A 21,321-nucleotide genomic window follows, 5' to 3' on the forward strand; every position below is an offset into this window, starting at 1 on the left:
GGGGAGAGCCAGACATCTGTGAAGAATGAATAAGTCTTAGCCCAGGAGACGGATAAGACACCAAGCCTGAATGGAGCATCATCAGGAATTGGCATCAACTGGGCACAGAGGGTTGTGGAGGAGAAAGCAGCAGACAAGGGCCCCAGCAGACTACCCTCTCCTCCTCGGTGCCCGAGAACTCTGCCTCCACCATCCAGGATTGCAATAGTATGTGGGACAGCAGGAGCAGGAGTGGTGTGGCTCTTAGAAGCCCAGGTTTGAGCTCTGCGCCCCTGAGACAGGGCAGTAGCGAGTGTATTCAACTTCTTATTTAGGAAACTGTCCCCTCCCTCTGTGGCTAGAGGCCAATGAGTCTGTCAGTCATCAGTCTGAGGACCAGCCATCTGCCACCATCTGGATAGGCCATGCCTGGGACAGGTGCCCTGAAGTGGAAAAAGCTAAGAGGAACTGGACCAAGGCAGGATTATGGGGTAAAATGAGCCTGCCAAGCTGTAGCTGTAGAGGGCTGGTCCCTGGAATGTCCTGCTCTGGGAAAGGCTCTACCTAGTGTCATGCTGTCCCCCAAGCAAACATTCACTGTTTATGAGCAAGTCTTTTATTGGAGGGACAGCCCAGGTCTGCTGGTAGCCATGAGGTAGACCACCAGATACTTCATGGGAACACAGCATGCACAGGTACGTGCCAGGGTGTAGACATTCCATGAGCTAATTGGTTCAGTAAGAGTTCATACACTGTTCCTGGGCTCTGGGGCCTCAATTCACAGATGATTCCAGACCAAATAAATGTGCATTTGAGGTATGACGGGCCCTGTGAGCATTTTATCAGCCTGGCATAGCTTCTCGAGTGTGTCGGTTTGGATGAGAATGGCCCTCCGTCCCCATGTGATGGTGATGGTCTCTTACCTCTCTGGTGCCCTAAGCCCCAAACAAACCCTCCCTTCTGCAAGTCACCTTGGTCATGGTGTTTTAGCAAAGCAATAGGAAAGTAGCAGTGTTTAATAGAACAAATGGCAGCTCTAGGGTGATATATGGAGAGTATGGAAAGGAAAATGGCTTCCTTTTATCCCACAGTGCAGTCCAGCTGTCTTTGTGGGTAACTTATAAACTTCAGAGTCTGGGTCTCTTTACTCCAACTTCTCTTCTTTTGTCCTCCCACTACCAGTTAAGTGGCATACTGGAGCCCAAGGTCAGGGTGTCCTGTGAAATTGGACCCTAGGGCACCTGTCCAGAAGCAAGGATTGGGAAGCTATGGAGCTAAAAGCAAGCAAACAGAAAGAGACCCACAGGCAAAGTCACCATGTAGAACAAATACAGCCCAAGTTAGTTGAAGGCTGGCAATGATCCATGACTACAAAGCATTTTCGAAACCTCACAGGCTTGTGCTTGATTTCTATCCTTTTATTCTCAAAGGGATGCTGAAAAAGATATGCAATTGAAAACAATTTGAACTTCCAAATTATCCTAAGTTAACTGTCCTTGCTGCCATTGATTAAAAGAAATGAATCCCATGGGTTCACTTTTTCTCTTGATTACAATACAACACAGAAGACAGATGGTACAGGGTCACTAGCATGGAAACTTGTCTTGGTTGGATCTGGTGATGGCTGGCCATTGATGACATCCGTGGAGTCTTGTCCTGCCACAGGGCTCCCAGCAGGTGTGGCTTCATCAGAAACTGAAACAAGACAGAAGTGTCAGTGGATAAAGCTTCGGGCTGCTTTCTCTGCAAGGGTGCCCTGTTGGAGCCAGGTTCCTGGAAACACAATGTGGCCACTCCTTACAATAAGATCTTCCCAGTTGCAAAGACACACCCACACCCCCCACTCCTCTCTGTAGTTTTGTTCTGCTATGCTGTACTACAATGTCACCACAAATCTCTACCTCTGCACAACTCACATGCCTTTGTTAGCATGTCACTGTCTATGTGCCCTGAACAGCAAGGCCACAGGAGATGAGGTTTAGACCTGGTGCCATGCACTGGAGTGTGTGGCACTGCTTGCCTGTGACTGCCATGTTACTTACTCTCTGGGTCTCATGATTCCTCATCTCTAAAATGGGAGAAACTAATAATTAAAGTAAATTGATGACTTATATCAAGTGATTAACGCAATGCCCCACATGGAGAGAAAAATCCTAATAGCCAATTTGTCTACCTGTGGGAGGCCAGAGAGCAGGTTCAGCAACACAGCTGCCTCTGGGATGTGAGCCAGGAGAGGAAGAGGGAGTGGGGTTAGAGAACTCTGGCTATTGGATGCTAGCTGGCAGAGGCTGTCCTTACCCCGCTGCCTGCCCACCCTGCAGCATCTGAGAATTTGGTCACATGTCATGTCCATTTTCTTCCCTATGGTAATCATTGTTCCAGACACACTTAAGTTTAGAAAGGCTCCTGTGTTGGATAGAGGCTCACATATATCTAGAATCCTTGAAAGCAGTCAATCAAATCTGCTCTCCCTCCCCAAATTCGTGAGTCGGCTTCTGTGGCGCAGGGTGGGGCTGGTAGTGCCTCAGGGTCCTCCACAAATCTGCCTCATGATCAGTTTCTCTTTAAGATCTGAAGAGCATTAGGCAGTTTCCTGCAGGACCAGACTATCACAAGCCCTGTTTGATAAAGTATTTACTGACTACGAGGTGAGTGGGGCTTCTGGACCTGTCTCCAGTCTTGTGTCCTCAGACCCAGAAGCAAAGAAGGAGATCTGGACAGGCAGAGCCGGCCTGGGGCAACTCAAGTAGACAAGTTGTGTGCAGAATTTAAAATGGGTCTAAAAGGAACAAGGAATCAAGGTCCATAGAACTCTCAAATGTACACATTTTTTTTCAAATATGGTATTCTTATAGAGCGTGGTCCAAGTGGAGTGGCTAAGTATAGATTCCACTAGTTAAGGGTTCGTCTGACAATCTATCCTTTCCCCTCTCTGCCATCACTCATCATACCTAAAAGCAAATACTGAATCGTGTCCAGCCAGCCACTGTTATCTATTCAAGTATTAGGGTTGTTTTTTCTTTTGTTTTGCTAATTGTAATCTTCTTAAAAATCCTTTATTTTTTCATTTTTAATTATGGAGTTTATTACACTACTAGGTTTCTTGGAAATCTGATAATTATTATAATTTTAAAAGTGATTAAATTTCTCAGAGATGGACTGTGCACATTGAATTAGAGAGTGTGTCTCAAAGGGTTTGGATTCACTTTTATGCTAGTATCACAAAGCAGAAATGCAGAACACAAACTCAGTGTTTTGTCTGTTTGTTTTCTATTGAAAATGCTTGGGGTTTAGAAGATGGCTCAGTGGGGGAACGTTGCTTAAGTGTAAGGACTAGAATTCAAATCCCCACAAGCCACATAGAAGGAAGACACCTAGCTTCACATTTCATGAGAGATCCTACCCAGTTTAAAATAAAGACACTGATGCCAGCCTCAGCCTACAACACACACAAACACACACACACACACACACACACACACACACACACACACACACACACACACAGGTGAACACACGTACACAGGCAAGCATACCACACACATATACATTTAAAGCCAAAACATACCTGGCTACCTGTCTCCAGGTTCTCTGCCACTATCAGCACTAAATAGTAACTGAATTCTGTCAACCAAAGCCGTCTGGACCTCATCTGCATTCTGCTGTCTTCTAAATTCACAGATGCATAATGCTGCAAGAGAGCCTAGAAGATGACTCAGTCAGCAAGGAGCTTGCCAATCCCCAGCATCCACATAAAAGACTGCCAAGGAGGCATACACCTGTAACCCCAAAACTGGACGGGGATTAGGCGGGGAGGAAGGGGAGAGAGGCAGATTCACTAGCCACCCAGTGAACTCCAGGTTCAGTGAGAGACCTTTTCTCAAAAAATAAGGGGGGAACTTCAGCCTTTGGCTTCCACTAACACACACACACACACACACACACACACACACACACACACACACACACACACGAGAGCACAAACACACACACATGCATATGTGTTCGAACGCACAACATAACATTCTGATTAGTTACCTTTCCTGATTCATTATAAGGTTTGTCTTCTATGGATTAATTGTATCCACACACCTGAGATAAACTAAAGAAAAACCTAAATTGAATGAACTTAATCTTTCCTGAAGATTTTAGAGGAAACCTCATGATTTTTAAAAACGTCAAGGTCACTGAAGTTATACTGTAGATATGCAGAGACACATGACCACTGGGACTTCCTTTTGCTAGTATAGAAATGTGAGCTTGGGTATGTAACCACACAAGTCATATGGGAATTAAGGTGCCCTGTCAAGCACGCTGTCCTTCGGTTGAATTTCCATACTTAATTTTAAAATCTATTGCAGGGGCTGAAGAGATGGCTCAGCAGTTAAGAGCAACATGTGTCTTTCCAGAGGAGCACGCGTCAATTCCCAGAACCCATATGGCAGTTCACGTCACTCTAACTCCACTCCCAGGGGACCTGACATCCTATTACAGCCTCCATAGGCACTGTACACGCATGGTGCACAAACATACATGCAGGCAAAATACCTATACACATAAAATATAAAATGAAAACTGAGTAAAAAAATTATTGCAAGCTCTAAAGCAAAGTACAAAGCAGTAAAAGATACATATATGTGTGTATGTAATGCTCCCATTTTCTAAGAGAAAGCATACACACATATACCTTTATGCACACAACTCTGAGAAGATGCACCCCCCACCCCAATTTTTAAAACAATAGTCTCTCTCTGGGTGATGAATCTCAGGGGAGTTCTTTTTTTCTTTTGGTTTATGAAATTTTCTGGTTTAAAAAATAGGTGTCTCTTCTCAAATATGAACTAATAAAGAAATAATCTTTGGTTAGACAAACCACATAACCCAATACTAGAAGCAGCACAAAAACATTTGGAAATAAACTGACAGAAATGGCAACGATGGCTATAGATGATGCACTCCCATTGGACAGACATCCGTTGTGTAGTTGTGTGCATTATACTGCCAGTTGTGGGGGGTTCGGTGTGGTGCTGTAGTGTCTGCAAGGACAATAGCATTGATTTGGGGGAAATGCTGTTGCCTTGGGGAATAGAAGTTGGATTTGGACCACTGCTAGGTATTGGGGGCAGGGCTCTGAGAGTGCCCTACCACTTAGACAGATAATAAAACATGGAAGGTCTCACTTGGCTTCAACCTTGACCCTCTGCAAGCCTTTTCCCACTTCAGCCTGACCCTAACAGAAGCTTTGCCCATTCTGGTAGTCAGCATGAGGCATATAGCTGGCTGAACTCCTGGACCTCTGTCTAATTTGCCCAGTGAGTTATTAACCGGCTTTGGCAGAAGGATAGGTGACAGGCTATTTGCCTTCTGGTTCATTTTCCACTCTGGATTGTTCTTTCCTGGCTCTGAACCTCAAGGGGGTTGGATTGCACACACCTTAGAGCTACCTGAAAATCGTCCACCACCACCCTCCTTAGCACCCCCCACCTTCCAAATCAGCATGTGTGTACCATGGAAACGTGAAGAAAGAAATGGTCTTGGGAAGAATAATAGTCATACAGTCCTGTCTTCCATAACTGGCTTTGAGAATCTAACTGTAAGCAGATGGCAATGATCACTAGGAAAAAATGCCCAGGCCCCCGAGGTTACCATGTCCCTTATGAATCCTAGATGTCTCCTGAGAGCTCCAAGATTTTCAGAGGCCTTAACACTGTACTTCATAGACCTTGAAGCAACCCAAGAGACAGAAATGCCTTGACCTAGAGCCTAAGAGAGGGTTTATGGCAGGCAATTCAAGACTGCTGGGAGGGAAGAGACCATGTAAGGGCAGTGTGTGAAAAAAGAAGAGATGGATCCCATTAGGGGACCCTGCACAGGGATGTGTTCTCTATCTGCTTGATGCTACCTAACCAAGGGGCTCAGGGAGGAAGCTGGTCTTTGCCCAGAGGAAGTGATGTGCCCGAAGAGCCTGCCAGCAGAGAGAGCTAGAAAGGAAACTTTTTAATCAATATCGAAAGGCAGTTGCTTACATACCTAAGTAAACATACCCCAGTTTCTTTCAGGAAAGCACTAGGGGCCTCTGCAGATGAGTGGCACAGACCTGTGCAGAGTTTAAGCTGGGCCATCCCCCGGAAGGCTTCTGCCCTGCCCTTGTGCCTCCCACCATGACACAGCCTCACACCCCCTGTTCCATTCACTTCACTCTATTCAAACACAACAACAAAGAAGAAAGGCAAAAATATTCTCTGTACTATGAGAACGGCATGATGAAAGGGGAGGGCAATGTTGGTGGGAAGGCACAGAGCCTAAAAATGGGGCCCCAAACAACTACTAGTGTTGGTCCCAGTGATTTAAGCCGGGATTTTTTTTTTTGTAGTTTTTGTTTGTTTGTTTGTTTGTTTGTTTTGTTAGACCCTTCCATCTCAGTGTCTCCTCCTAGAAAACAGTCTAAACCAAGCTCTTCTCCCAGGGATGCTCAACTGAACTGCAGCCAGCATGGGAAGCACTCAGAGTAATTTCCTAGCATAGAAGCATCTATGGGAAAACTCTTCTCTTGGATAGACAAGCACCATGGAAACTGATGCAGGTGAGACCTTGCCCCAGGATGTGAGTGTCCAGAGAAAGATTGCTGAGCTGGTCATTGTAGGTTTCCATTGCCTGGATGGTAGCAGCATCCTGGAGGGTGGGATGCTACCTGTCTGACCCAAGGACCACGTTAGACACCTTTGAAGAGCTCAGTGAGGAACACCTGACACTGAGGACAAGTCTTGTGACTTTGCTTACCCTTCTGATGGGTGAGAGCTGTAGATCGTCCCATGATTTCATCCTTGGTGGCATTCAGGTTCTGGATCAGAAAGTATGTGGTCATTTTTCCTTTCCCTTTCACTTCAATCTCACCTCTCTTGACAATTTCAAATCCTTTGTTTTCCAGGGCTCTATATAGAGGAAAACCAAAAGTGCCAAATATCAAGACAAGTCCTGGACCCACAGCAGAGGAGGGAGGATCTGGAGTGACATCGAGAGCCCATTAGGAGGACTTGGGGAGGGACTCAATGGGGAAGGAGGGAGGCATGATGGACCATTGTTCCGAGTGGGCTGGGAGTGGCCATAGGGGACCCCCACACCTTGCTTCTACCCCTACTGCTTGGTCTTTATTCCCTAGCACCCTAGTTTTGTCTAAATCCTTGTTCAAGATTCAGCTCGGGCATCTCCATAAAGCTTTCCTTTCTGAATATGGACCCCTCTCAACCTCCCATATCCCACAGTCTGATTCTACTGGTAGGAGGGTAGAATGGTTACTGTGGGAGTCTGAACCTCACACAGTTCTTCCTGGCCTTCTCAGAGCTGAGGCAAGACTCAATATCAGATTTTTTCCTTTGTTCTTCTTTTATTGAAAATATTTTTTCTACAATATATTCTAATCAAGTGTTCTCCTCCCTCATCTCCTACAAAATCCTCCCCACCCATCCAACTCTATGACTTCTCTCTTTCTTTAGAAAACAGGAAAATTAAAAACAACAACAAACCAACAGCAAAACCTCACTGGAATTTTTAAAATTGGGTTTCATGTAAATAAGAGTGGCAGTGGCTTTTTATTCATGGAGCAGTTTAACAGCGAAAGAGCTAACCAATATGAAGGAACCCAACCTGAGTGGGGCCTTTCCTAACCACTCGGGAAATAGTGCCGTTTTGGTGGGCATCTTTATATTTGTTCTACTTCAAAACCAACTATGAATTCTCTTTCTTCCTTTACTAGAGCAAGCCAACAAGATTTTTCTGTGAAAGATCAGGGAGAGGATGTTCCAGGCATTGTGAGCCACAGTCTCTGCTGTCATGATTGCCTGACTCTGCCACTCACAGAGACATCAGCTATACATAATGTGTAAATAAAAGTGTGTGCCTGATGTCATAGGGACTTCACTGCTGAATTCTAGCTTCTGTTTTGGGTACCACAAACAAAATTTTTTTTCTTCTAAGTCTCACAGTCTTGTCCCAATAAAACTATTTGGAAAAACAAGTGACGGATTGGATTTGGCCTGGGGGTTACAGGAAAAGACAAATTATGGTAGAAGCCCCACACTATTTACTGACTGTAAGTCAGTAAAGCACAGGGGAAGAAACAAAAGCTTCTTTTCCTGTCCTTCCCCAAGCTGCTGGGCAGTAAGATAGCTTAGGGAAGCTGGAAGGACAACGAAGATAGGGGTAAACGGATGGCCAACCTGTAGGCTGTGGGGCTCAGATGTACTTTGTCGGGAAGCCCGTGACTTTCCATCCTTGAGGCTGTGTTTACAGTGTCACCAAACAGGCAGTACCGGGGCATCTTGTCTCCCACAACTCCTGCTAAGACTGGTCCAGTGTGGATTCCCACTCTAATCTGTACAGAGAGAATGTCACTGAAAAGAGGATATTGACTATTCTTGCCTTTGCTTTAAAGGCCTGGTTTAGCTAAAATGAAAATATGCCTATTAAAGTAGTTTGCTCTGTGAGGCTTGACAAGTGCACATGTCACTGTGACCACCATCACAAATGAAATGTAGAATAGCCCATTACTCTGCAAACTTATCTTGTGCCCTTTTCTAGTTAATTTCCCCCAACCTGCAGCATGGAGGGTTACAGCATTGCTTTCTGGGGGAGACAGGAAAATCCCAAGTGTGAGAAAGCTAAAGCAGCATAAAAAGATGGTGAACCTCAAGAAGTGCTGAGGTTCAAAAGGCACCCCCCACACAAAGGTGGTAAACTCTGCAGGGAAGGGAAACTGTTTTTGCAGGAGCTGCCTGGGGTCGGATTCTGGAAGGTGGCCCCCATGAGCTGTCACTAATGCAGAGCTGGGCTTCTTAGTGCTCCAGCTGCATTTGAGGACCCTGTAAGTAACCCCAGTAATCTCACTGGTTCACGAAGCTCATCTTAGACTCAGTTGTTTATTTGGTTTGTTGCTGGTGCCCCACATGAGATGAATATTTAATCAAGCCTCTTAGGAAAGGTTCCACAACCTCACCCTCTGTCCAGAAGAGATTATTGATTTCTTCCTTATAGCAAATATTAATTTGCCCTTCTAGGACATCACATGAATGAAATCAGAATGCTTGTTTCATTCATACAATGTATTGTTTTCAGATTCCTTCACAGTGTCCTGTATATCCATAGTCATAATTTTTATTGCCCTAGGAAGAATGCATCATGATTCATTCATCCATTCTCCTCTTTGTGGGTGCTTAGGTTATTCCCAGTTTAGAGCTATGATAAGTATGGCAGCTATAAACAGTATGTAAAGACACATTTGTGAACATGTTTTCATTCCTTCCAGGTAAAATACCTAAAGGTGTAAGTGCTACCTTGTGTTATCAAATAAATACATCTTTAATTTTTACCAAACCCAAACTTCCCCAAATTGTCCAAGGTTGATTCTCCAGTGCCCCATTCATATCAGTAATGGTACACGCCTCAGTAGAGCTCTGAGCTATCAGGAACATGCTGGGCATTCATTTCCCCAAGCAGGACTCTCTGGTTGCTCAGTTAAGCCAAGCCACCTGCAGTGATGCCTGAACAAAAAAGCCGGAATCATGAATGAGGTACACTCAGCACTGTCCTATTACAAAGAAGAGGAGTATCCAGGAGTCACAGGGAAATCTCAAGAGCAAACAGCCTGCTCTGGAGCCCAAGAAAGCTGAGTCTTCTTCATAGCTTTCCTGCCATGGAGCATAAACATTGATGGATGATGCAATGTACATGGTGTAGCATAGCCCAAACCTGACCCAAGCTGACTAAAGCTTTACACTTGGGTGTTATATTTGGTCTCAAGAGAAGCGCTGCTTTGTTCCCTCCCTACCTGGATGGGCTCTCCAGTGACAGGATTCATCACTTCTTCTGCAGAAATTCTCATCCCCAAGGCAAAATTAGCAACTCTCTGGGCATGGCTCTCAACAGGCACTGGTATTCCGCCTACCACCATGTAAGCGTCACCTATTGTTTCCACCTGCCAGGGGAAAAAAGAAAAAGAAAAAAAAAAGTGTTTTGAGTTTCCTTCAACCAAACACCTACATATGCCTGCCGTTTTCCATACTTTGACAACAAGAGCTTTTAAAGCTACTGATTCTTTGCTGAGAAAATGAGAGCAGGAAGGAACATAAAAAAATGAACACAAGACAACCAAGAGGTCTTTCTGATTTTGTTTTGTTTTTCTTTTGGTATCAGGGATGGAACTCAGGGTCTCACATAGCTAGGCAAACACCTTATCTCTGAGCCATACCCCTAGCCTCCTTTCTGCTTTTAGTGAAAATGAGTCCCAGAGAAGTTGAAGTTACTGGGTAGCCATATGATGTCCTGTATTAGATAACGAAATATGTGACTGAAACACTGCTGAGCAGGAGACTGATGCCTGGGGAAGTGGTAATTGCTGCTCCTGGGTACCAAAGCACCATCTGAGCATGGGTATTCTAAAAGGATTCCTAAGCACTTCTCATTCCCTGTGAACCTCTCCTTTTCAGACTGGTGCAGATGCAGTAAAGGAAGACAGGTTCAAGTACTTTCTTCCTGGCCTGATTCCAGAAGCAGGCCACACACCCCCAACACACACACACACTTACTTTGTAGACCTCGTGAACATTGGTTAGCCTGTCAAACTTGGAGTACATGGCATTGAGCATATTCACTATTTGGATAGGTTCACAGGCGGCACAGATGTTGGTAAATGTCACCACATCACTGAAAAGGATTGTACACGTTTCAAATTCTCCTGCAACAGAAATGATGTCAGTAGTCACCAAGGATACCAAATCATAATTCTATGAATTTTTAATCCGGTGCCTTTTGAAGACCAAGGCTGCCTGCATGCTGGGGGAAAGGCGCTGATGTCATCCACTGCTCCTCATCTAGTAAGCAGATATGAGTGCATACGTTGAGTCCCTGCTGTGAGATAGTCATCATTCCACAGGAATCATATTGCATGAAATATGCAGCAGGAGCTCCGGGCCTTAAGCAGCTCCCCAGCTAGCGGCGGGGGCGGGAGTGAGCAAGCAAATGCTTACTCATTGAGAAGTGGCAAGTGCTGTGGGTTGAGCGAAACGGTTCCTTTGGTCCAAAAGCAAAACCTGAACTACAGAAACGCCAGCATAGGTTCTGGAAGAGTCTGTCCTGGTAGAATGGCATAGCTCCCACATTCTCCTATTTCTTTCCCTCTTCTACCATGGTCCCCAATTACACTGATTTCTACATGGCAGACAACAGTCTTGCAAATACTCACTTTTTAATCTTTAGCTTACCCTACAAATGGGACCCTGCTCTGTCCATGCCTCCTCTGACCTTTTGTCTCCAGGACTCCCTTTGGCATGCTCTAATCCAGCCATGCTGTCTTTCTTGGGGTTACTCCAGCCTCCTGCCTCAGAGCCTGCACACCTGCTGTCTCTCCGCCTGATGCACTTTTCATTTCAGTAAGAACGAAGGTGGGAGACTATCAGTACTGATATCTGCTGCATGCTAACATATAGAACAGGCCTTGGCACGGGCAGATTCTTAGTAAATGTATATTGACTAAGTGAGTGCTGAAACCTGGGACATAGTGGGGTGCCTCCTGGACTGTTTATCCGTCTGGCACTGACCTCCCTTCTTGTGACTCTACCATCTGTGCTTCCGGTATCAGCCTTGTTTATATTTTAATTTTTTTCTTGTTCATTATGGCCATTTCTTACATTGAAAGTAAGTTTTTTCATACAATACACACTGATCACAGTTTCCCCTCCCTCGTCTCCTCCCAGATCCTTCCCACCCCCATCCAACTCCACGCCTTCTTTAGAACACAAATGAAAAGCAAATGAACCAGAATAAAACAAAACAAACAAACTTATTTTAAAAAACAAAGAAAAAGCCCAGGAAACATACACAGTGACACAGTCATACACTCATAAAAACACAAAATTAGAAACCATATTATATAAGCAAAAGACCAATAGGGTTAAAAACAAAAAAGTCCAAAGAAAGCAACGTGAGACAAAACAACTCTAAAAATAGCACTGAGTTCATTTTGCTTTATGTCTTTGTCTGGTTTACTCATTCTTAAATGTTAGTTATTCCCTATCATCTTCTCCTCTTACCTTATAGTCTTGGTTTGCTTCCCTTTTGCTGTCATGAAACACCAACTAAAACCAATGTGGGAAGAAAAGGGTTGTTTCCTCTTACAATTCCCAGTTAGCCATCTATCACTGAGGAAAGGTGGGCAGGAACTGAAGCAGAGACCATGGATGAACACTGTTTACCTGCTTGCCTCCAGATTCACTTCCAAGCAAACTTTCTGACACAACCTAGGGCCACATGTTCAGAGGTGGCACCACCCACAGTGAGCTAGGCCACCCTCCATCAACCAAGAAATAACACCTCAGGCACGCTACAAGCCAATCTGATGGAAACAATTCCTCAGCTGAGGTTCTTTCATCCCAGGTGACTCTGGCTTATGTCAACCTTGACAAAAACTAACCAGATAATCCTACATCATACACAGAGCCTATGATTAGCTATCACCCACAGTTCAACAGATTCTAGACCTGTATAGTTCTATGCTAGCACTCTTCCCTTCAGGTCTGCCTACAAGTCCTGCAGATATCTGACGCTCTCAACATTTCTAAACTGACATGATGACTGCCATTGCCTCAGGCCCTGATCTTCTTTCTGGTGTGTGTGTGTGTGTGTGTGTGTGTGTGTGTGTGTGTGTGTGTGTGTGTGTGTGTGTGTGTGTTGCATATGTGTGAGAGTTCAGCTGCTGTGTGATGGGCTCCAAGCCTTCCCTCCTCTTCTTCACTGCATCACAACCAAACTGGCATATGTTAAACTGGTCATGCCACCTCTGCTATAAGGAAAATGCATTTGGGAGTAGGGAGATAGCTAGGAGGAGATGGCTGAGAGACTGATTACTGTGAGGGCATAGGGACCCAAGTTCAAACCCAACACCCACATAAAAAAAACATAAACAGCTGTCCAAATACCTGAGTGTGGTGAGGGGTAGATACTAGAAGATTTCTGAGGCATGCTGGCCTCTAGCATAGCTCTAGTATCAGCGAGAGGCCATGTCTCAAAGGAATAAGATGGAAAGAACTAGAAAGAGACAGTGATCTCTGACCTCCATGTATACAGACACATGTACCACCATGCACACATGCCCATCCACCACACACACACACACACACACACACACACACACTTCAGACAATCCTCACTCTCTATAAAATAACAAACACTTTCATTTTCTATAAGAACCCAGAATCATCACTACCCCCAGAGCCTCCTTATCCTTCTCCTGCTCTGGAAATAATCCACAGTCCACTCGGTTATTTTTATTATCTTCAGTATAGAGAAGAGAAATGAAAGAGATGAGGGTTAACCACTTAGCCCAAGGTGACACCACTTCTAAATGATAAAGCCGTAAATCAAGCTCCAAGCCCAGATCTGCCTAGGTTCAAAGTCCACACCCCTTAGCATGAGCGTGATCCTCCCTATACTCCAAGGTCACTGTAGAAAGAAGGGTACCTTACCTGCAGCCACCTTTTTGCCCTCCTTGAGCTGGTTGGCCACGTGTTCAGGCAGCATGGCATACAGCAAAGTCTCTGTCTTCTTCTTTTCGATGGCCAGGTGCTTGGAGAGGATGCGCAACTCCTCCTTCTTCATCTCCAGCTGGCGGGACAGCTCCATCTCTGCCAGCCTCTGCTGGTTGAGGAGGATGAGATCCCTGGTGGTATCGTGGGGAGCGATGTCAGAAAGATGCAGCTTGCTCTCTTCCAGCTCTTGCAGGCTGCGGAGCTTTGGAGAACACATGAAGATCATGCACTGCAGAGAGTCCATCCAGATCATCTGGCCTGTCCATCACAGGGAGGGATGTGATTACATAGAACGTCCAACATGGAACAAGAGGCAAGCATCACCACATGCCCTTTGGCCTCTGCACAGCCTGCTCTCTTCTTCTCAGCCATGTGTCATAAGAAGCATCTATATTGCTGTCTCCACTCACTCATCTGCCACTCTGTGCACAGCGACTCTTCTGTGTCTGTGGTTCTGTCTGAGCTTGAGGTGCCAACACCAGCTGCTACGTCTTCTCTTTTCTTTGTTCTTCTACTGTCTTAGGTGTCAACCTAACCTTCCCATGGGAAATGTTGCTTCCTGAGGCTTTCTACCACTGATTTCTCTCTGGACTTGCCCTACTTATTTGAAGTTTTTCTTTGGTCTGTGTCCACCTTCTCCCCTTTTCTTACTTTCTTAACTGTTGTGTTGTCTAAGACTTTGAGTTCAGGTTCTCTCTCTGTGTCTGTCTCAGTCTCTCTATCTCTCTCTCTCTCTCTCTCTCTCTCTCTCTCTCTCTCTCTCTCCCTTTCCCTCTCTCTCTCTCTCTGCCTCTCTCTCTCTGTCTCACTGTCTCTCTCTCTCTCTCTCTCTCTGTGTGTGTGTGTGTATGTTTATTTCTTTAAATTTTTTTATTTGCATGTAGGTATGTGTGTTTGTGTTCCCAACTTGAGTGTTGATGTGTTAGATGCCCTGGAACTAGAGCTACAGCCAGTTGTGGACCATCTGATGTGTGTACTGGGAACTGAACTCAGGTCCTCTGTAAGACAAAGTGCTCTTAGCCTCTGAGTTATCCCTCCAGCCCATTTATTTATTTATTTATTTATTTATTTATTTATTATGTCAGGATATCACTCTGTAGCCTAGGCTGGTCTTTCACTCATGGCAATCCCCCTGTCTCAACCTCCCAAGTGCTTGTATTATAGATATGAGCCACCACACATGTCTGGGTTTTTTCTTTTAACATTATCCAGCTGTGTCCTATACCACAATGACAATAAATCTGAGTCTCCTAAGAGATCTTGTTTCCCAGGCTCAAACTGTGTGTTTCTTCAAGAATATATATGATTATTAATGTATCATAAAAGCAGTGCCCATTCATTAGAGAAAAGGAAAAAGCATAAGAGAAGAGTGAATGTCATCTATAATAATCATATTGCAGATACATATTGATTCTTAATAATCTGTATTACTCAAAGAGGGACTATAAGCACAAGAAAATAGTGAAAATCATTGAAAATAATACTTCAGACATATAATGACTCTTAATATTCTGTATTCCCCAAAGAAGGACTATCTGGTATCAATTTGCAATTTGAATTTCTCAAATAAAATATATTTCCCTGCAGTATTTAGTACAGATATACAGAGCACAACTTTTGCTGGCTATATTGGTTGTGGTGTTTTATTTAAATTATAAGCCAGCATTGATTACATTATGTCTAGTGTATCTTTCTATAAACAATATTGCTATGAACAAGCTTGACACTTCTTTATGTATATCTGTGGCTGTTTTGTTAAAGGATACACTCATGCATATGGTATTGCTTAGACAAAAATATGCTACTTCTTTAAGCTCTTGATACTCGTTTCCCAATCGCACTCCATGATGATATGGCAGCCATGTTAGTTGTTTCCTCTGCTCCCCGTTAGATGCTTGTTTGTGGATGTCTGCATCTCACTTTCCATCATCTCTACAAATGCTCTCTATCATGGATTCTTTTGTCACTTAAGTATTAAGTACCAACCATTGACCTGGCACACTTTAGGCATCAGAATACGTGGTGATGTGAACTGACTAAATTCTTGCCCTCAGGGATTTTAGTTTGTCTTTTCTCAGTTCATCATACATTCCTTAACAATTCCCAAGCAAGAATGGTAGTAATTGTCCTAAATATTGTCTCATAACATCTAATAACCATGTCCTGACTTGTTATACTGTGAGTTTGTTCTGACTCTCACCCCCGGACTCCTGCCTAAACTAATTTCACACCTAAACCTCACCTGCACCCCAGCAATAACCATCCCGACCCGCCAGACTCAATTTCTCTAAACCATGATCCATTCTTTGACACACTTCTAGTCTTGCCATTCAAACCTCAAATAGTATCCACAAGAGACCTTTTAAAATGTTTCCAAATGCAAGGCAGAGTTCAGGTCTTCATCTGGCTATGAGGGTTAAACTCTCCCAACTGAGTTTAGGGGTTTCAGTTCTCTGGGAAGGGAAAAACAGGTGTCTTTCCCACAAAAGGCCATTTATCCAAAATATCCTTGCATTCAGGACAAAGGAGAAAATAAACACAGGTCTAAGTCAGGTCAGCTCCACAGTGTTTCAAAGACAAATCCAGCAGCCCCCTTCTGAGACATGTCCGGACTTACCCAAGCTTGAGCAAATACAACCAAAGCTGATAAGACTAAATCTCAGTCAATAAAAAGGATACTAATATAACTGCTGCTTGCTTAACCAGTTATACATGAGATTACCTAACTGTCCCTGAAACTCCCCTTATCAGTGCTTAAAAGGAGCTTACATGCTCCTCTCGGGGTTGTCATTTTGTACAAGTGAATAACCCTACATATGCTGCTATAATAAACCCTTTTTACTTTTACATACTATTTGAGTCTTACTATCTGAGTCAGACCCTTTCAGATAACTATGTCTCTTATCACTATACTTTACAATTAACTTGAGCTTTCAGAATATCTTTTCCTGAGGATTTTTCCTCAGCTCAATTTATATATGTGTTTAACATATATACAGAATGATCATCAGTCTAACGGGCAGCTCAAGGTGTCCCTCACAGCAGGTACAAAAATGTACTCACACTGGTTGAAAGCCTAAGGATAATAGCAAAAATATGAAATACTTAGAAGAAAACAGAGGAAAATGGCTTTGGTCATATCAATGATTTTGTGGCGGTGACACCAAGAACATGGCCAGAAAGAAAAATATAGATGAATTAGACTACATTAAAATTTAAAAATTCTAGCATCAAAGAGCACAAACAATAAACCAGGGGCAACCCATAGGATAAGAGAACATATGTGTAAATCATTTCTCTCTTAAGGAGTTAATGACTAGATAAAGACCCACCTCTCTCACACACACAGTAACCATTTTAGCAAATACGTGAAGAAATGGCCTAGAAGTGATGGTACTGATATATGCCTGTAATCTCAGAACTTGAAAGGAAGAGGCAGGAGGATCATCATGAGTTTAAAGATGTAATGTCAAAAAGAAAGAAAGAGAGAAAGGAAGGAAGGAAGTTGAGGAAATACTTAAAGTCACCAGTCACTAGAAAAATACAAATAAATCAAAACCACAAGATAATTCTCAGTCATTAGGTTTGCTGTTTTTTGTTTTTTGCTTTTCTTTTGTTTTGTTTTTAGAGACAGGGTTTCTCTGTGTAGCTTTGGAGCCTATCCTGGCACTCGCACTGTAGACCACCAGGCTGGCCTCGAACTCACAGAGATCTGCCTGCCTCTGCCTCGCAAGTGCTAGAATTAAAAGCGTGTTCCACCACCGTCCAGTGGCTGTTATTTTTAAACACATAGAATGTAATAAGTATTTGTATGTGGAAAAATTTAAATCTTCGTGCCTTATTACTAGGAAGGTAAAATATTATAGCAACTTTAAAAAATGTTGAAGTTCCTAAAAAAAAAAAAAAAAAAAAAAACCACATTAATTTTAGAGTTATTCTTTCTTCTACTGAATCCTCCTTGCAAGATCCCCTTCTCCCACATCATCTTCATTCCCTGAGAACTCCATCTCTTGGTACCCACCCTGTCCCCTTAGAACTTTCTGTGGTCTGTTCCAGCCTTTCCTCTTAGACTGTTTATCACCCACTGACCTGCGAAAACTATCTATCAGGGACCATAGCCACCACACTTGCCTGGGATACAGAAAGAGCAACAGCAACCAAAGAATGGAACACCCCCACAACAAAGACAAGACCAATATCAACACCAAGAAACACCTCAAAATGTAATACTTCTAGATGCCTAGATCCCTGCACAAAAACGCAAAAACTATTCCTCCATTAGAAGTCAGTAACCTTATTGCAATAGGTTCTGAGAAATGTAGTATAGCTCAAGCAGAAGCCAAGGACTTCAAAATAGAAATTATTAACATGATCAAGAGCCTTAGATAGGATATAAATAAATCCCTCAATGAAGTTCATGAAAACACAAACAAAGAGGGGAATGAAATAATGAAAACAACTTAAGACATAAAAGTAGTATTTGACAAAGAAATAGAATCACGGGGGAAAAACTCAACTGAAATAAAACTGGAATGAAAAACTTAAGATGTCCAACAAAAACTTCAGAGGTAAGCATCACCAACAGAGTGCAAGACATGAAAGAGAGTATTTTGGCTATTAAAGACAAGGTAGAAGAAACAGACAGCTCAGCCAAAGAAAATGTTAAATCTAAAAACATCCAGACACAAATCATCCAGGAAGGCTGGTTCATTATGCAAAGACCAAATTTATGGATAAGAGAATAACAGGGGGAGAGGAGGGAAAATAAACCCATGTCAAAAGCACAGGAAATATATTTAACAAAATCATAGAAGAGAATTTCTCTAATCTAATGAAAGATGTGCCTATCAATGTACAAGAAGTATACAGAACACCAAATAGATAGGACAAGAAAAGAAATTTGCCATGACATATAATAATCAAAACAACAAATGTACAAAACAGATAAAGAATATTAAAAGTTGAAAGGGAAAAATACTAAGTAGCATTTAAAGGCAGGCCCATTAAAATAAAAACCAATTTCTCAATGGAGACTCTGAAAGCCACAAGGGACTGTTCTACAAACTCTGAGAGACCATAGATGGCAGCCCAGACTACTATACCCAGCAAAACTATCAATCTCAGTAGACAGATAAAGAAAAAATTCTATAATAAAGCCAAATTTATACAATTTCTATCTACAAATTCATAGCATTAAGTGCATACTTCAAAAAATCAGAGAGAACTCCGGCTAGGGAGATGGCTCAGGGATGAAGAGCATTGGCTGCTCTTCCAGAAGACCTGGGTTCAATTCTCAGCACTTACATTGCAACTTACAGCTATCTGTAACTTCAGTTCCAGGGGATCTGACACTTTCATACCAATGTACATAAAATAGTTAAATAAAAAATTGGAGAGATCTCATATTACTAACTTAGTGATGCATCTGAAAGCTCCAGAACAAGAAGAAACAACACACAAATAGTAGATGCAAAAAACCGAAACCAAAAAACAAACAAAAAACCAAATTCAGAACTGAAGCCAATGGAATAGAAACAGTTAAAAATAGAAAAAATTAAATAAAGACTTGGTCCTTTGTGGAAAAAAAAAGACAAGATTGACAAGCCTTTATCCAAATTAAATAAAAGACAGAGAAAAAAGCTCCAAATTAACAAAATTAGATGCAAAAAGAAGGAACTATAATAGACATTGAGGAAATTCAGAGAATCATAATGACATATTTTAAAATCTGTATTCCACCTAGAAATGGACAAATCTTTTTAGATATGTGACCTACCAAAATCAAAACAAGATCAAATACGCAATTTAAAAGTCTGTGAATTAAGCCCTAGTGAAAAAGAAGCAGCCACTACAAGTCTCCCAACAACAACAAAAGCACAGGGCTAGATGGATTCATGGATCTATGAGATCATCACAGAAGAATTAACACCAATACCCCTCAAATTATTCCACAAAATAGAAACTGAAGGAACATTTTTATTAATTCTTTTTGCAAGGTCACTAATACCTAAAAGCAAAGCCTCACAAAGAGTCAACATATATTATGGGCTAATTTCCCTTAAGAATATAGATGCAAATTTTCTTAATAAAACACTTGCAGATTAAACCCCTAAACATGTCAAAAATATATCTACCATGATCAAGTTGGTTTCATCCCAGAGATGCAGGGATGATTCAACATGTACAAATCAATAAATGTAACTCACCATATAACATACTGAAAAGCAAAAACCACATTATAATCTGATTCAACACAGAAAAGGCCTTTGAAAAAATCCAACATCCTTTAATGATAAAAGTCCTGGAGAGACTAGGGATCCAAGGGACATACTTCAACATAATAAAGGCAGTTTATAGCAAGTTCACGGCCAGCATCAACTTAAACAGAAACTCAAAGCATATAGTGTTGGAATTTATATGTATTTCTATATAGTATGCTTATAGGTATATATAGTCTTTTTATGTCTAAACCAGAAATGATTGAAGATATAAAATGTTACTTACTGATCAGGCCAAGTAAAAATATCAGAAAATAAAAAAACAAACAGAGAAACAAAAAGACCTTGTTCTCAATGTAGTCCCTTTGCTGGCTTGGGGGAAGTTGAAAAGCTGCCCTCCCATTCTTGCTGCTCTAACAGGCAGAAGGGAAAGGCATGGGCTCTAACCTCGGAGCTTGAGTGTTGGCTGGCTCTTCCATGCTTTAGGCATCATTTCTCTCCGTGTCTTCAAGACAAATTGACTGTTAATGAACTTGCAGATGCTGGAGATGCTGAAGGTAACTTGAGGGTGGACAATGGAGAAATACTCATTCATGCCAAACTTCTGGGTTAGGAGTCCGGGGACATACTTCTGAATATTCACTCCAGCTTGCTTGACCCTTAGCTATCCACAGAGAACACAAGGCTGTCTGGGGATCAGAAAGCAACTTGCACCATTGACTTCCCTTTAGATATGACATTTGGGCTTTGCTTTGTGACACACTAGGGAGAAGGAGGGTCAGTAATGGAGTAAACATAACAAAACTATTATTTTCTTAAATAGTCAAATCTGCAGCTGATGTCGGAAGAGGAATGAAATAGCACGGGGCTACCCAAAAGCATATTCTGACTGCCAAGAGGCATTAAGGCTCTCAACATGGCCACTAGTCACTCTGTGCTATCTCTCTCCATCCCTCACATCACCCCTGCCCCTGTCACAAACTAGCAAAATTCTGGACCTGTCACCAGTTCATCCTGGGATTGGGGCAATGTTTCTCTGCTCTCTCCAGACAATGCAAAGATGGAGAATGAAATGGGAACCTTAACATCCCATGTCTGATCCCAGTACAGTGTCCGGGAGCCTTTCTAACCGTAAGAACTCAGGTAAGCTACAGAAATCAACTTCACGTACCATTCCATTTGTTATTCTATACCCAAAAGCTGAAAGGGAAGGGAGGAGTTAGAGCAGATTGGGTTGGAAACAGTGGCATGAGTAGCAATAATGCTGTGGCATTGGGAAAATGTTGGCATTCATTGGCTTGTAATTCTGTTTCCACTTATGGTTGTTTATTTACTGTCATGATGCTGTCACATCTCTGAAGGCAGATACTATACTCAGGTTATAGAGTTCATGCTGAGCAGTCAGCTGCCAGGTGACATGTATATGAATTCCAGTAAACACGAGAGGAAATTATAATGGCTGACCATTTTAACAGATATTTGTGTCTAAATTCATCTTGCCTCTGTGCCCTTTAAGTGAATAAGAAAAATCAACTCAGTTCACATGT

At 42.6% G+C, this 21,321-nt stretch overlaps 1 protein-coding gene across 1 annotated transcript in view; it reads right to left on the bottom strand.

Moving 5' to 3' along the window:
- Window positions 1-1,387: 1,387 nt before the first annotated feature.
- LOC100752832 (guanylate cyclase soluble subunit beta-2) overlaps window positions 1,388-21,321 on the bottom strand; it is a 49,584-nt gene continuing 29,650 nt past the window's right edge. Inside the window, exons 9-15 of the mRNA XM_035453103.1 lie at window positions 20,222-20,438; window positions 13,494-13,814; window positions 10,560-10,708; window positions 9,803-9,949; window positions 8,196-8,350; window positions 6,760-6,911; window positions 1,388-1,674 (exon numbers count right to left, since the gene is read on the bottom strand). Of these exons, the coding sequence (XP_035308994.1) occupies window positions 1,529-1,674; window positions 6,760-6,911; window positions 8,196-8,350; window positions 9,803-9,949; window positions 10,560-10,708; window positions 13,494-13,814; window positions 20,222-20,438 (1,287 nt within the window). The 3' untranslated portion in view covers window positions 1,388-1,528. The remainder of the gene's footprint in view (window positions 1,675-6,759; window positions 6,912-8,195; window positions 8,351-9,802; window positions 9,950-10,559; window positions 10,709-13,493; window positions 13,815-20,221; window positions 20,439-21,321) is intronic.

The sequence above is a fragment of the Cricetulus griseus genome, assembly GCF_003668045.3.
Source record: "Cricetulus griseus strain 17A/GY chromosome 1 unlocalized genomic scaffold, alternate assembly CriGri-PICRH-1.0 chr1_1, whole genome shotgun sequence".
Lineage (NCBI taxonomy): Eukaryota > Metazoa > Chordata > Mammalia > Rodentia > Cricetidae > Cricetulus > Cricetulus griseus.